The sequence below is a fragment of the Antennarius striatus genome, chromosome 6, assembly GCF_040054535.1.
Source record: "Antennarius striatus isolate MH-2024 chromosome 6, ASM4005453v1, whole genome shotgun sequence".
In the NCBI taxonomy this organism is placed as follows: Eukaryota; Metazoa; Chordata; class Actinopteri; order Lophiiformes; family Antennariidae; genus Antennarius; species Antennarius striatus.
This window is the reverse complement of record NC_090781.1, coordinates 22,473,570-22,491,126: the sequence shown is the minus strand read 5'-3', so window position 1 is coordinate 22,491,126 and position 17,557 is coordinate 22,473,570. Positions and strand designations below refer to the sequence as shown.

The window sequence follows — 17,557 nt, the reverse complement described above, 5'->3', positions numbered from 1 at the left end:
ACAGACCTGAGTAGATTGCTGCGTGGGGTTTATACCTACCCCCCCCCCCCTGCGTCAGCTCGGATCTAAATTCTAAACTGTCTGAGGAAGGAGAGAATAGACGTTCAAGTCATGCCCCACATCAGGATTGAAACAGTAGCGTGCGTGGTGGAGGTGGGGAGTTGTATCACTACTATCCGCTGAGGTGTGAACATTTCACGGCAACACAACTTTCATTTCCACGCTTGAATCAGCTAGAGCGCCAGGAGGAGCGCGCACGACCCGAGGAAGTCTGCAGGCGACGCGCCTCAGCTCCGGTGTGAGTGACGGCTCTTTGACCGGTCCGGTGTCCACGTGCCGCTGACCGTGGAAATACCGGTTGAGCCCCCACCTCCTCCTCCTCCTCCCTCCCTCTCTCTCTCTCTCTACTCGGAACATTACAGCCTCTCTCACCGCAGCTCCAGTATCGGTTACAGGGTCCCGACCAATCGCCGCGCACTGTCAGAGCTCTAGAGGAGACGGCAGCGCAGAGCAGACCGTAGAGAGGCGAGGAGAGGGAGAACGCGAGAGAAGCGCGCACACACACACACACACACACACACACGCACACACGCACACGCACAGCCAAACATCCGTCTGTCTACACATCCATCGAGCTTCCATCGCGCGTACGGCTCCCCTCGCTTCTCCGGCCAGGTCATCCCGACTGCAGCTGTTCGGCTTAACCGGGGAGGCGAGAGGCAGGATGCGCTATGGGACAAGCGTGTGGACATGCGCTCCTCTGCCGTAGCCAGCCGCCGTCCTCCGAGATGTAAGTGTTTCTCATATCGGTGGATTGTTGTTTTTATCTTTATGTTCCTTATACATTATCTAAGTGGCTCCAGAGTCACATGGCGCCCAGAATAGAGCAAAAAAAACAACAACACACGCGCAGTTGGTGTTGTGTGACCTGCTGGGTGTCATCCCCCCCTCAGGGACCGCGGAGACCCCATGTGACCGGTGCGGGCAGCTGTTCGTATGAACAGGTGCGCAAAAGCCCCCCAGCTCACCTGCATCGCGCTGTCATGTCATTAAAATGTCTTTTTTGCTGCGTGTTGTCTTCTCCACAGAGAGCTGAGTGACCTTATTCTGCCACCGTATCATTTTGGGTATCATAATATCACCTGATGGGCCATTCCCTCTCTTTTAATCTCTCTCACGGGACTGATGAATTTGCTCTGATAGCTTCCACCGATTCATTTCTCCTCTTGACGATATGCAAAATACTTTTTAAAAGGGGGCTGGCTAGAATAAACCGCCTATTTAAAAGGCTTCATAAATTTGAAACTATATAAACCTATCATAACAGGGATTAAATCACGGCTGTACTTAGAGATGGAAGGGAATTTTTGACCCCGAGGCTGTTTTTAGTGTTTATTTTGCGCAGAATGCGCTCCGCTCAGGAGACTGACGCGATCATTGTCACTTTAATGGTTTAAATGCAATGAAGCAGCCCTGCGCTGCGTTGCGTCTTTATCGTGTGTTAACTGTGTGTTGGGAATGTCTGAGTTGTTAATTACACTGGCAATTGTTAAAGACTATTAGACGTGATGCTGTTCACGCTGTTGGTGTCGATCAGCGCTCCTAGCGACACCTGTATGGATAAAAATAAACCTTTCGCTCTTTCTTTAAATAAGTGTTGGTTAATGAAGTAGAACCACCCCCTGATAATGAATCAGCTTACTTTTATGTTGAAATTAAAGTTTGCAATGCAAGCAAACAGTGCCTGCTGTCAAATTAAGTGACGCATCTGCCGCTGATCAAGTGATTGATATCAAAACGCACGCTTGATAAATCGGTGCGCACGCAGCGAGCGCTTCCCTAGGGGCATGTATTGATGTCAATACTTATTTTCTTTTAATCTTGTTAGTTCCCTCCCATACTCCCATAGTTGAATGGCTTCAATTGTGCATAATAACATTGTGATGCCATTAGATAAAATATTAGACATCGTCCTCATATCGACTTTCAACCTCTTTTTGTCTCAAAATTGAAAACAAAATCCTTGTCTAGTGTATTTGACTCTCTTCATGCCATACTTTTTTATTGGCTTAAATTCAATAAGCGAACTCACTGAAGAATAATGGCTTTTATTCACCTCACCAGTGCTTGTCAGAGAAGACTTAAGCCTCTTACGGTGGGCATTTGTTGGTCAGTCTAGGAGAAAATACCCAGAGCTGCATAGATGCATAGAAATAATGAACCTGCCAGGTAGACGTCAGTGATCTGATATACAATTAGTTTTGGTAGCTCATTTCACCTGCTTCCCTGTGTTCCAGGTGATGAAGTGTGATGAAATGCATTTCACAAGAGCAGATTTCATGTATTGAGTCTTTCTTGAGAATGAACTTTGTGGATCAAATGAAATACTGGCTGAACATCCACCAGCTTTCTGTAGTTAGTGTTGGATTCCTCAAAAGTAACTTTAAGAGCTGATAATTTCTCATCAGAAGTATTGACCAAGCTCTTCAGCTTTACGTTCATGGTTCATAGGAGTTGGTATCCATCCAAATAAGGCTTTAGAGTTTTGGTTGGCTGTTCTTCACCCAGTCACCTTTACAATATGGTTACGGGGCCTTGAGTTTGATTGTGTATAAGACTTGATTGAATTAAAGGGGACCGTTGAGCCGTGGTGGAGGTACACGCTCTACTGACTGCCACTCCAGTTTGTATTGGAATCACTTTCTATCTCGGTTAGGGTCCCTGTTCACTTCTTGGAGGACATGTTCGTGTTGTCACCTTGGATCATTTTAGCAGCCAGCATACATTACCCATGTAATCTGTTTCTGGATGTGTGTATTTGGGATCCAGCAGGCATACATGTGAGTGTCTTACAGCCTGAAAACTATTGCAATTTACTGGATTGATGCCAGCAGGTCAGATCCGCCAGCCTCATGCTGAACATGCACACACTCACACAACAGCAGCAGCAGAGCTGTAACCCGACTCCGAGGAGCGTGTGTGTGCGCGTACATGTTAGAGAAAGGATGCTGACATTGCACTGTGTTATCATCAGTAATGGGCTCATCAATACTAAAATATTCAGGGAGAAGACAGAGAGAGAAAAGAGACAGAGAGGCATGAGGGGGAAGTGAAAACAAAGAGAAAGCAGACAGAAACCCCTGAAGTGTTTGCATGCTTTTGCATGTGTTTGTTTCTACAGAAAGGGCGTGTTCCAGCAAACCATTTGGTGAAATGGGTTTAATCCACTAATTTATCTCCATTTGGAGTTTGAAAGTTAAAATATCAAAGTTTCTCTCGGATCATTCTCTTCCTGGGTGAATATATGTGATTTTCCCACTGTTTACAAGGATGCTGCAGCTGATTTGTGACTCCAGCTGTATTAAGCTACAGACAAGCTCACATCTCAAATGTAATGTTAAAACTGCATACCATAATTATCATCAAATTTTTATCTCTGACTAGAATGGTGATATCATTATGATGTAACTTTAAACTGAGATCCTAACGCTGTATTACTGTCAGTGTCACGCTGCAATCTGCTATAGAACACTTTTGTATATTGGAATGTATTTCAAACTTTAAGGTAAAAGAAATGACAAACTACAATTACAAAATTACTCGACCCACTTTAACCTGCATTTATTTTTCATAATATACTGTAATTATGAACGGCGCGAAGCTGCTGTCAATTAATCATCGTGAATTTAAAGTGATGAGCATTCCACTTGTGGCGCTGTGGGTAGGACACCCCCACACGTCATTCTGGGTTACACACACCTCTTAATTTCAAGCATACGTCAATAACATGGAACAGCAAGGCATTAACATCCATTGGCTTCATGCATATTACATACAGACATAGTATAGTAAAATGTATTTTAGTCGCTTCAGACCTAGGGCCAAGCGTATGCAACAAATTGCACTTGTCCTACATTTGGAGTAGCTGATATATTTTCATTCATTTATTCCTCCCTTTGTTTCCCCAATGTTTTAATCCTGGTTTCAGGGTGTTGGAACCAGTCCTACAAGACATCAAGCGACAGGCGGTTTACACTCCGAACAATCGTCCAATGGTTCAAGGGTTGACATCCAGATGCACAAATCGGTCTGCTTTTGGATCTGTGGCATGCAGTGGTAACACGTTTGGTCAGGAGCAAACAGAACACCTGCAGGATGTGCATTTAATTTAAAAATTGTCATAGAAAGTAGATTTCCCCCAATCTATAATCATAAACATACATGGAGCGTTAAAATGGTTTTTTGGATGTGTTGCTGTGCTGGAAGTCATGATAGAAAAGTCTAGAAATAGTCGAGGGAAATAAAGACGGCAATTTAAATGAGTGGTAATTACTAAATAAAAATTATTTAACTTAATGCACCCAATAAACGGCAAAACAAGGATTGTGTTTTGCTAATGTGTGTTTTACTGAGCCGGGGGGAAGGAGGTAGATGCATTAATTAAATGATGCCAACAAGCTATTTAAATAATGTTAAACAGTGGAATCGGTGTAATAGGATGTAATATAACTGCTCCTATCACTAATAGGGTGGAAATGAACTTTAATAAGTTGTAGTTAAAGGTCGGTTGTCTGTGAATCCTTCTAATCAACCAGTGATTGCCTGTTTTACAGATGCACAGCACTAATAAACCTGAGATGGAGAGATAATAGGAAGAGATCTTGCGTGGAGAAACTACTCTGAGTGATAATGAACAAATCCACGTTTTTGTTTTTAAAAGTTTGCCAGATTTCAGATGTAATTGTCTTTTACCAGATCATCTTCACGCACATTACATCCAACTAGAGCCCAACATCGTTACCCTGGCCAAGGGAGTAGTTAGGTTTATTCCACTTTGTCGGTTCATTTGTCAGCAGGATTATGTCAAATCTACTCTCCTAATTCCCATCAAATGTAGTGGAGGGAGTTGCATCACTGGGCAAAGGAAGAACCCCTGAGAGTGGAGAGAGAGAATACGAACCAGGAAGTGGAACACAAATTATGTTTTGCAGATGGATAGAAAACTGAAAAAAAGAGTTCTCCATCAGACCATTGAGATGTGCAGGCAGATCTTTGACAGGAAACACTTCCTGTACTGGTTGTGTTTCACCAGTGGAGCTTGATCAGTCTGCTAGAGACCTGCCTCCTGCCCAGTTGGCGGCGGGGAGCGTGGTCAGGATCATCCATAACGGACAGCAGTTTGTTCAATGTCATCCTCTTCACCAGGAGGAGGCGTGGCTGTCTGACAATTACACAACCGGCCTCCTTGAGGAGTTCATCAGTCTGTTCGTGTTGCCGCCTCCGATGAGGCTCTCCCAGCAGACGACAGCAAACCACACTGCAGCGGAGAATTTAAAACGTGTGCAAGGACCTCTGCTTGCAAAGGGAAATGCGCTCTTTTCCAGCTCGTATTCAGCACCAAATATATACATAACACAATGGAGCAATGCTGACTTTGCACAACCGTATTATATTTGACACAGTTCCAGTAGAATAGAGATGAACTTTTCACCCATGAAAGCATGTTGACTTCAGACATTCAGTCATTGACTTCAAGTGATGGACTGTTTGCTCCATTGAAATAAGAATAATGGCCTCTGTTCTCACTGGAGCAGGAGGAACCAAAGAGACAAATTTATTTACTTCTAAAGAACCTCAAGTGTGCTGCATTCTACTGATTTTCACATGAAAAAATAAGTTGCGTATAATCATGTTTGCATTTATGTGAAATTTAACAACTTTGCATAATTTTTGTCACAAATTTGAAACACGTTTATTCTATTAAATGCACGCTATTCATTTCTATTTTGGCATCTATACAAGAATAGAAAACCCGACTAGCTGGACACATTCTCTAAGTGTTTCACACACCTTATTATTAAGTGTTATTTTAATGTTGGAATGCTGAGTTGTATTTAGATTGACTTTCAAGGTTTTACATTTTTTGTGTCTGACATTAAGACATCAGTTTTACTATAACAGGAAGATTTAGATTAAGTACCGAATACAAGGGTGTGAATTCAGCACAAGAGAATTAATTAGTCATTGCGATGCCACCCCAAGTGTGTGTGAGAGAGCCTGGAGGTGTCACACTGAAATGAACCTGACAGCTCCCATGGTTCTTTGCTGTAGCTCCAGCAGCTCCTGTCAGCCGTCTTATCTCTATGGACTGTTGCCACAGACAGGTGTTTCTTGTGTTTCCCGCGTGTGCGTGCAGACGTGTGTATGTAGAAATGTGTTGGTGTGTGTGTACGTGCTCGTACAAGTGTATTGTGGTCAGTAATTCAATGGACGGCCGCTACGTTTGTGTGTGAGTGTGTGCATGAGATTAAGGTGGGAGGAGGTGGGACAGCTGTGTTTGGGACACGGAGACTCATTTTAATTAGATAACAGGAACTTTTGTGCCTGCTACTAATTTTTTGGCAATAGTTTTGTGTAAATTACTTGTGTGTGAGTGTGTGTGTTTAGCCGGAGGAGTAAACAACCTTGAATAAACTGCCAAAGAAACACCATCCAGCAAATTAGTATTGACATCTGGCTGTAGCGCTTGTTGGGAAGTCTGTGCTCTGATGTGACACTAATGCATTGACTAGTTTCACAACATTGCTTCAGTTTAAGTCATCTGGAGATCCACGCAAAATATTGTACAAACAAATGTATCACAAAATGACACAACAACACATCGTCCTTTCTTTTGGTGAGTCTAGAAGAGTGGACATTCTTGTGGAAATGTGCATTTGAGAAGGTGACCGACCTTCAGATTGACCTTTTAGATTTATATTTCTTACGCACTTGTATTTAATTTGTGTGTAATGTTTGATGCCAGAATAATGTATTTAAAAGATGCTGCAGACAAAAATGCCCTCTGGAATCACTTGAGAGAAAATGTTTCCACTGAAAAGCACACAAATGGATTTAGTTTAAATTTAAAATAGCACCTCTACTTAGGTGAGGCTAGAATGTATAGTTCATGGAACAATATCAGCTGCCTTTAGAATTAACTCAAAAAATGTCTCATTTCCATGGAAACAAAAAAAAATAGAATAAAAAATTCATAATGTTAAAAAGGCACGATTAATTATTACGGTTAGTTCTGTTGATGTGTGAAGTTTGACAGAGGATGGACTCATTGCAGTGAGGAGAAAACATTCGCCTCCACATCCCTGCCTTTCATCGGCGTGCTTGTGAGCAGATAAAGGGACAAATGTTATTGTGGACGGTGAATCCCATGACCCATTTAAGCTGAAAGGATTTTATTTTGCCATTGTTTGCAGCGTGTGTTGTCACTTTATTTGCTCTGGTGGGTGTTATCATGCTTTTAAAAATTTTATATTCATCGTGCATTTGGTTTGAAATATGCAGACGCTGATGTCGAACAGCTGCAGATGCGATTCAGCGTGCGCCGTGTTGTTATTGTTTCATTAACTATTGCTGCGACTGTTATTGTGTTGTTGCGTTTTCGTGTTGGTGCTGTACAGCAGAGTAACACAATGTGCTCTGATGCTTTGACTCCTGCCCTGACTGCAGGGCCTTTGCTTATTGATTAGCTCCATTGATTGACTGGCACAGAAATAAATCCACTGACGGGCTCTAAGTGTTGCATTTGGAGCGTTCGGGGATTTTGTGTCACTTGTAGTGAATGGAACGACCCGTTGAACCGCATATGGGCACTCGGAAAGTTGCAAATGTACATACATTAACAGACACATGATGGTAGAGACCTACATAAGTCACCTCATACTGCAAACCATAATAGGTTTCACAAAAAACCCAATTGCGTTTCTGTCTGCAGGCTACAATCGTATTTTCTCTACAGTATTTTGACATATTTATATGTAAATTCCATTCACAATATATTTTTATGCCAACTGGAAACATGCTGATGATAAGGCTGATTAAACGGAGGAGAAACTATTGTCCATTTACACAGGAATGTGTTGCAATTGTGTAAATATGACTGTTTATGTGTTGAACTGTTTTACTTGTTAAATATCTGACTTGTGTCATTGTCTCTTTTTATCCATGTGTGCTTTTTTTTTTTTTTCAATTTTCCCACCTCAGTCCCGTGTTTCCACTTCTCCATCTTTGAAATTCTACCCTTCATAGATGAAGAGGAACAGGTGTGGCAGAGAGAGGAAGAGGCTTGAGAGATGAAGGGCAGATGTTTCATCTAACTGTAGTCCAGGTTTCCTGGAAAACTAATGATGTCATAGGTTACCATCATAAAGGGGAGTTACATCAGTCTTATATATGGTCTTTTATTCATGTGTAATCTGCAATAGGCCGGGCTGTGTGCGGTGTTTATTTTTAGATGATTCAGTAGATGCATGATTCCGCCTGTGATGTCATAAACTGTTCAAATCCTCATCCACGTTAACTTGTATTAAAAGGGTTCTGGATGGATGAGCGGCGCTGCAGGTGAGAGCTAGTTGTCATTTTGGGATGGATTGCTCCTCTCGCTGCTGCTCCAACAGAGAATGAGTGGGATTACTGCTCTGTGCTGCTTTTCCGTTTGGATTGAGTGTGAAAGAACACAAAGCAGTTGATGCAAGGCTGGCAAACATCAGTGAGTCGTTGTTTCTGCCGTATTTATAACTTAATGATGTTGTGCTCTCTCTCGTCGAGTCTTCCTCTCACTGTTGTGTCTAATTAGAAGTAAACTCAGACTAGTAAAACTATCCTTTTTGATATGGACTACAAAAGGTTGATGTAATATCCAACAGTTACAAATTGATGAGAAATACTTCAAAATGAGTTTGTTTTTTTTCTCAAAATGTCAGATAATTGTTTAAAATGGCTGTTATCATTTCCCAGGGTGCTTTGTGACGTATTGTTTTGTCAGTACTGGAACACAAAGGAAAAATGTGAAACTGGTCTGTTAACCAACAAAGTGAATCTTGGCTGCTTTTTGGATTTCATCTTTCTAATAATCTAAACATTCAAATAATCAGGGTTTCATTGTGAATTCTGTTTAATGTTGGAAGAAATATCTTGTTTCGGTGATTTGACTGAGGAGGTGAGGCTCCATCCTCCTGCTTTCAGCACTTAGTTGAATTTTAGCAGAGAGGCATCCACGAATGCTCTGGATGGAGTTCAAGTCAGAGCAGCCAAATGCTTTAAATTTAACTCCCCTCAAGATAGAATGTCATGTCCTGGGATTTTCCCTTAAACTTTATGACTTAGATGAAGCAAGAAAGTTAAAAGGGGTATTAGAATTGACCCCTCGAAGCAAAACGAATGCAGCTAAACATCGATCTATCTCAGGATGCCGCGGTGGAAGGATTTTCGGTGGAGGTGCTGGATGTTAAGCTGCAGACAGTCGGCAGGAGCGGGAGGCCAAATATGTCCTCTCAGAGAAAATGGGTGCTTTTAAAAACACTGGATGGGACATTGTGTAAACGCTGAAGCTGCTATGTACACCACAATGAAGGGCTCTCGACTGCAGTCGTTTGACAGGACTGTAGCAGAGACTTTTTTAAATGCACCCCAGAGAACGACAGATCAACTTAATTGAGCCGTTGCATAAGCTGGATGCATTCATTTAAATACAGGAGTCATAAAAGAGAGAGACATTTACTGCTGTTGTCAAAGAATCTGATAGTGAAAATAGATGGCAGGCTCCTCCTGTCAACAATAGGATTGTTTTGTGTTGAGTTAACATGAGATATTGTGCATTTTCCACACTGTAAAACTTTTGGAATTACACTCACCGGCCACTTTAGGATGCAATTTTTGTGATTGCTACATCTATAGTGCATTAAATTGAATTATTAATGTAAAAATGTTGAATGCATTGATTTGTTTCACCTATTGTCACATTTTTGCACACATGCAAGTAAAGCCGTTGGTGCAGAGAGCATGCACTGCTCCCAGACAAACACACAAAGGTTGCCCTTGACCCATGCTTGTTTGCACTGGGAACATATTCTGCCCTGGGCCACACGCTGAATGTGTGCTAAAGAAGAAATTGTACACACGTACTGCACATGTAGGCACACACACACATTCTGCTGGTCTTTCTAAAGGCTAACAGAAGCGCTGCACCCTCTTACCAAAATGCCCTTTGCCATACATAACACTATTACACCTCCTTAAAAGGATCGTTTTTGGTACAAATATAAAAGTTGTGCCAGCAAGCAGCAAGTCTCTTTATTAAAACAAAAGCTGACTTCCGAAATTGTTGCATCTTCGTGACCTTTTCATCCGCTGCACAACGCACAAGAAAACCAAGGACTGCCTGATGCAGCGGATGAAGTTTTTCTGCCGTGACAAAGCTGATAAATTTGGTACTTAAAGCAAGTTCAGGACCATTGATGGGTCGTTCAGGCAGGAATGCAGGAAGAATCAATATCTCCACTGCCTCACAACGCTCCATTTCACCTCAAAAGCTCTGCATCGCTCCCTCAGACAAGTTTTCTAAAAAAAAAAAAAGAAAAAAAAAAAGAAATCCTGCACACAGTGGCATAATTGTGTGAAAGTTGTGTCGTGGCAGCCTTGTAGGACTGGGTGGAACTGATTTGCATTCAGACAGTATTTTCTCACTTTGATTGGCTGTTAAAGCAGCAGCTCTATGATATGCTAATTACTTGCTTAGGAGTCATCCCATCAACAAAGTCTGTCTCCGAAACTCCTCTGACCTCTAAATGATTGCACACAGAGACGGACGCCAGTAAACAAACACACTGATGTACTATTCTGCAGCCCCAAGTTTTTGTTTTATTGGAGTTTATGCTTAGTTTATTCTCTGTCAAGACGAATAAGAGTCTTGTGTGCATTTACTGTGTGTGTGTGTGTGTGTGTGTGTGTGTGTGTGTGTGTGTGTGTGCGTGTGTGTGTGTGTGTGTGAGAGAGAGAGACGCTGTCTATCTGGCAAAGTCTTTTTCATTATACATCTGTTGGTGTGTTTCTATTTTCTGTCACCAGTGACCCTAGTTTATCACCTTTGCTCACACCTGTCCCATCTGGCCTCTAGTATGGACACACACACACACACACACACACACACACACACACACACACACACACACACACACACACACACACACACACACACACACACACACACACACACACACACACACACACACACACAAACTCTCTCTTTGTAATTGCCCTGAGGCGATTTTTTCCTCCCTGCCTCTCTCATTTGGACTCCTGTTGTGCCTTATATCTTTTTCTATCTACTTTTTTTTATTTAAAGTCTTTAAAGTCAATTCAAGCAAAAGATGAACAATTTTTCCTGCCGGCAGGAGGGCGTCTTGCAGTGAGATGTGTTTGTACACGCGTGCATTTATGCATGTCTGCACGTACACATCGTAGACGTACATCCATGTGCACACAACAGTTGAACATGAGTGCAATAAAAGGAATTACATGAAGAAACTTGCTGTGTTCCTGCTGCGGGTGCTGCGTGTCTCCTGGGCATCTGCCTCCAGTTTGTTTACCTCCACACGGCGCTTCAGGTGTACGTGTGTGTCATAGTTTTAGTTATTCCTCCATCTGCAGCAGCCTCCTCTGCATGAAAGTCAATGTGGAGAGTGTTTGTGTATCTTTCATTAGATGGAACTCCTGTGTTCTCTGGAGAGCAAGCAGAGTTAAAGTCATCGAGAGGCCCACTGCACCTTTTTTAAAGTCTTTTTGAGAAGCTTCCTCCCTCTGGAGCTGATTGATGTCTAAGAGGGCACATTTGCTTTCATGTCTCATGTCTTTTTCGATCTCTCCTAAAATTGCCTCACTTTTTCTTCTCTTTGCATCTCCATCAGTCTGTTTATTGTCCTCTCTCTCTCTCTCCTTGACTGCCTGCCTCTTTCATCCTCAGCTATTGCCTTTTTTTTTTTTTACGAATGAGAGGTTGTGTGCATTGCACTGTCGGCTCTTCTCTCTGTAGTGAGATTGCATTGGGCAAAGCTAGTCTGGTGCCTAACTCAGCAGACTGGGAGGCTACTTTGATGTCACCAACAATTTGAAATCGGTAATGAGGAGGTGGATTTAGTTCCAATTGGGGCCAGTCCTCTTGGAGTCTCGGCTCTGCCTTGTGTTTGCTGTGTTTGGGCTATTTTTGCTTATTTTTTTGATTGAACCAAAATCCTACCTATTAGATAGGACCGGTCTTCTGGGCTTGAGTCGAATTCCAAAATATTTGTTCTAATAAGGCCTCATAATCTCCTTTTTTTGGACGAGTAAACATGAAATGAAACCTAAAAAAGGATGCAGACTCAAAAAAATCCAGCTTTCAAGGCATTCTGAATTTAAAGCTTATGTATACTGTTGGCATTGACGTGTCCAAAAGCTGTCATTGAAGAGCAAAAATTTTACCACCAATAAAAATGGGAGATGAGGTTGTGATGATTTACCCTGAGTAGTAAATAAAAAGCAGAGGCATCGACGACCTCGACGGTGATCTGCGAGGCCATCCAACACTTTTCGTTTTTTTTCCGGCATCATCGCGGTACACAAGTCACGTCAGGCTTGAATTATGGTGATTCGTGGCCGTACTGCTGTACCCGTTCAGCTTTCAAAAAACTTCAATGAAAGATGAAATATAAGCATGGACAAGAATATATCCAACATAGACTGTTTCCCTCATTGGGAGAAAGACAACATCCTTTTCATTTCTTCCAAGCAAACAAGCACAATGTCGAGGTGTTGTTAGTTTATCGCTTTTTTTGCACTGGTCCTGTTAACAGTAGTTTTCTTCTGCATCACACCTTCTCTCCTTTCACCTTTTTTTTCCCTTCTTAATCTCAGCCTTTGTTTCCTCAGGCGGAAGTGTTTGCGTTTCACCCTTGGTTTGTTAGCAGGATTATGTAAAAACAACTGGGTGGATTTCTGCAGTACAATATAGTGTGGATCTGGATAATGAGGCAGATCTGTGATATTTTCCCAGTTCTTGTAACCTTGCTAGAAAAGTTTTTTTCCCCAAATTGCTTAAACTACATCAAAGTTTTCTAGCTGTAACTTGGTTAGGTGTGACAGTGAGGATTCATTTATTTTAATATTATTGGATTTATTTATTTTTTCTTTAACAACATCTATTTGAATCGCCCTTTTATTCTTCTGCCTTCCAAACTTTCCCTCCCGGAAGCAACTCGATGAAAACAGAACATGGTTGTGGGCCATTAGGCTGAGCTAATGAGCGAGTTTTAAACACCATGTTTCGTACTTGAATCAACGCAAAGATGATTTTGTCATTATTCCATTTTACTCACCACTAAATATCACTTTTAATGGGGACATTAAGGCTGATCGGATGTAATTCTAGTGGCGATTAGAGCTACATTACCCTGGTGTCAGTTATCACTGTCATCTGTGGAAAATGTTCAACTGTTAGACCAAAAAGTTGTTGGATTTTGATGAAATTTTGTGTGGGAGTGGATCTGAAAGTCAATGTAGCTCAAAAAGAACATTCAGGTTACTAAGTTCAACACAGCTCTTACTTTTATCATACGTAGTTTCTGTTTGTGATGTAAATTTTAAATCAGATGCTGTTTTTTAAAATATTTAGCGGTTGCTATATGGCTATACGCTCCAATAAAAAAACCAGCTTTAATAACAAATGCAACATTCTTCTGTATGTTTTTATTATGTATAAAGTCATCTTGTTTGCACTTCTAACACACACACACACACACACACACACACGCACACACACGCTCACACACACACACGCTCCCTCATATGTTTTTTCCTGCTGGTCTGCCCATCCTGATACATAATACATTACAACTGAGACCAGGCAGGCTTCCTCTCTCCCTACTTCTCTCCTCCACCTCATCCCACTTTTTCATCGTTTGCCCTCACCCACTTCCACTCCTGGTGCTGATGTTGTTCAATCACCATCCCACTCCCCCAGCTGCTGTCTCTCATCGTCTGCCCCCCTCCTTCTTGTAATGTGTTGCTGTATTATTAGGTCCCAGTAGTTATTTATTTATTGAGCCACACTGGCTGGACTTTCATGGGTGGTGGACAAAATATGAAATATGATGACAGGAACCTCACATTTAAGGTGTTAGCCTCTAAGGTATGGCCTTTGTGCAAGAAAAAAATCTCACCTATTGATGAATATTGTCGCACAATGCCATAAATCTCAAAAGGTGTTGACAAAATGTTTGTTTTTTTTACTAAATTTGCTGTATGGCACGTCCCAGTTGTTGGGATGTGCCAAAACTCAAATTCCACCTGTATATAAGTGAGATGAGTGTTCCAGTCTCCAGAGTGGAATATCTCATGTACTTTTTACCGCGTCTTCTGTTCCTGCAGACATTTTCTGGGCACGTACAGATGTGCATATTCTCTTTGTGATTGCCCTTGTCTATTTTAAGACTTCTCAAACTCTCCAATGTGTTTTTCATATTTTTACTGTACTCGAATCTGTGCAGAATGATGTATGGGTAGAAAGTTTGTTTTGTTTTCGTCTGCTGTGGAGAGACATTTTAAATCTTACTGTCATTAAAGACAGATACCTAAAATACCAAAATGTAAATTATTTCAAATCACATTTGAACCTATAAAGATTTTAAAGTATGTCCTGGCTGTAGAGGATATTTTTATTATAGCATCCTCACTGTTGTTACAACAAACATGCTGAACTTCTATTTATCTGCATAAAGTTGACATTTTTGAGTAAGTTTAGGAGTTGGATGAGGAAAAACAGTGACGGTAGGATAATGAATATTTGTGTGGTGTATTCAAAGGTCAAAAGATGAACAAACATTTAACTTGGGGTGCATTTGTGTGGAATTGTCTGGTGACCTTTTGCTAAAACCTTGTTTGGACGGATTATTTCCCGTCCTGCGGGCGGCCGCGGCTCAAGAGTTAGAGATCGTGTGCTGGTTGGTGGGTTTTTGTGAGCGCGTTAAAGGTTTCTGGTCCTGATGATCAGGTGGCCTCTTGCGTGGCAGCATCTCCCACCAGTGTCTGAATGTGAGGGAATGAGTGAATAATGACTTGGTAAAGATAGGGCAGGAATCCGGTGATAGTGTTCTTATCAGATAAAGGAGCTAGTGTTCAATATATTGTTTATTAGACGCAAGTTGATACGTCTCATACTTATGTTAGCGGTACGACTAAAGATGGATTTGCATTGCTGTGTCTATTGGTTTGGGCTTTAAACATAAAGCAAAATCTGTTGGCACAAATTTTTGTACATAAACTACTATTATTATTTTTTTTTTTTTAGATTCATCATAGAAAAAAGATTTCACTCCTAGTTGTAATAGGCTTTGAGAGCTACTTAAATGTGATCCCTTTACCATTTATCTTCACAGCTCAGGGCATAAACATGTGGAACCCCACTGAGAGAACAGACGTGTATTCCTGAATCTCTTTATTAGCTTTTCCTTTTAATTTTTCCTTCTTTCTGCTGTTACCTAAGTTGTGTGTATGTATTTATGTACAACCCCCCCTCCCCTGCTGCCACAATCACACAAATTTCCCCACTATGGGACAGTAAAGGATTATTATTATTATTATTATTATTAAAGCATAGGTTACAAGCTATTAGAAGTGTTTTCTATTATAGTTTTATTTTTAGACTTAATGAAATGTGCTCAGGTGTCTTCCTTCTTTGCCCTGTGTTGTGTCTTCCAGGAATTGTTACATACCAAGTTGTTTACAGGCTTATATGTACTTTGATATACTCATGTTCAATTCTGTCTTTAACAGTTAGCGGGTGCAGCACAAAACAGAAGCTTTGCTGCTAAATGGTTACCGGCAGGTTATCGTTCCCCGTTCAATGATCTGAAACCATAAAGTTCATCAAAAGTATGTTTTTCAAGTCAAATGACACCTGGCAGCCAATCAGAAAGGAGCGCTTTTGATGAGCAGAGTATATTGTTTCTACATGGTTGGTGTTATATTATAGATGCATTATGGGAAATGGTGTTTGCAGTGGCAGATGACCCGTAACATGACCATTAAAGTATACTGCCCAATAACCACCAGTTTGCCCAGTGAGCTGCCAGATTGTTTCCTGTCATTGTGTGTATGGGTGACTAATGTCCGTGTTCGTCTTCTGAAGCCAGCTGCTAGGTGTGTCTTCCGTCAGCTTCCAGCAGAGAGGATACACAGATCCATTAGAGAGAGGGAGAGAAACCTAATTGACCGACAAAAGGACATCAGAGTGGACACACGCTGTGGTTTCCACCCTCAACCAGTCACACACCCATCCTGGCCTCCTGCTGCAGAGGATCTTCATCGAGTCGAGGGATTCAGGCACATATTGTCACATGTCATATAAGAAAAGGATGGATTTTAAATAATAACACGATTAGTTGACAAGCTGACCAGCTGGATAACAGAAAATGTCTCCATGATGACTATGACGCCAGAAGTCATTGGGCTGAAATTGTGAAAGACCGGTTCAGGGAGCGTGAAAGGAAGTGTAGGTTTTAAAACAATTTAAAGTTCACTTCTTTCATAAATATAGGGATTAATGGGGTTATTTTTAAAGGACTTTTGTCCTCTTCAGTACCCGTCAGAGCTTCCTGGACTCATTTATCATCTTTATTCCACGTTTCCCGCTGACTGAACAGCCGCATGGCTAACATGGTGCACTTTGATTCCCCTTATTTTACATTATATCTGTGTAGGTTCTCAGTTATCCAGGTCATGGTTATCTAAAACTGTTTAAATCAATCCACTGGACTTTAAGAAAGTTTCTTTTAGACGTTTCACCTCTCATCCAAGAGGCTTCTTCAGTTCTTATTCTTATTTTCCATTGCACACAAAAGCACGACTGTCACACGTCTTTTTGTTGTGAGCTGTGAGTCAGGTGTGTAACAATTTGAACGCATCTTTCTCATCACCTGATGAATTCAAGTCCAACATTGAGTCTTTCATCTCTATTTTTGGTCTCTGCTTACTCCTGGGAAAATATCTGGCTCTTAACTGCTCCACTAAGTTCGCCAGCTTGCTGTTAACTGTGTCACAGTGGATTTTGAGAGTTGTTTTCCCTGAAAACAGCTGCTTTTGAGGCTGTAAACGTCTGAGATTAGTTGGCATGAACCAAAACAATAAAGTCGTGGGCCTGATGGCTGAAAAACAAAGAATTATCATGAAGCTGTAATGATTGAGTTTATTTCCCCTCGAATAATCCGGAAGGGCTTAAGTATCCATACCAGGAAGTCCTTTACTTGTGTTAAACTCAACTCTCTTCCCCATCCATGACAGCTATTAATAATGAATGGCTGTTCAAAATGCCAATCCATTGTATATCTGTGAACTGCTCCTATTAGAAAGCTAATGCTGACAAACGACTGGGAGCATAAGGCCTTCAGCACACCATTAACCTGTAAATGTCATTGTGTTGGTGTTGCTACGTTGGAGAAAGTGTGTGTGTGTGTGTGTGTGTGTGTGTGTGTGTGTGTGTGTGTGTGTGTGTGTGTGAGCCCGTCCATCAAATGTTGTTAGTGTATTCGTTGGATGGTGCAGCCCCCTCTTTGACCTTATTATTTTTTTGACATGTTGCTTTTGCTATAAAATACAGTACCATATCACAGAGCTAATGTCAGATTCTGTGGCTCCTACGTGTGTTTCTACACACACACACACACACACACATACAGCAATGCTCAGATAC

General features: G+C 41.5%; 1 protein-coding gene across 1 annotated transcript in view; it reads left to right on the top strand.

The window, feature by feature from the left end:
• Positions 1-650: 650 nt before the first annotated feature.
• Positions 651-17,557, top strand: part of LOC137596736 (cGMP-dependent 3',5'-cyclic phosphodiesterase) — a 121,040-nt gene continuing 104,133 nt past the window's right edge. The window contains exon 1 of the mRNA XM_068317459.1: positions 651-790. Within this exon, the coding sequence (XP_068173560.1) occupies positions 732-790 (59 nt within the window). The 5' untranslated portion in view covers positions 651-731. The remainder of the gene's footprint in view (positions 791-17,557) is intronic.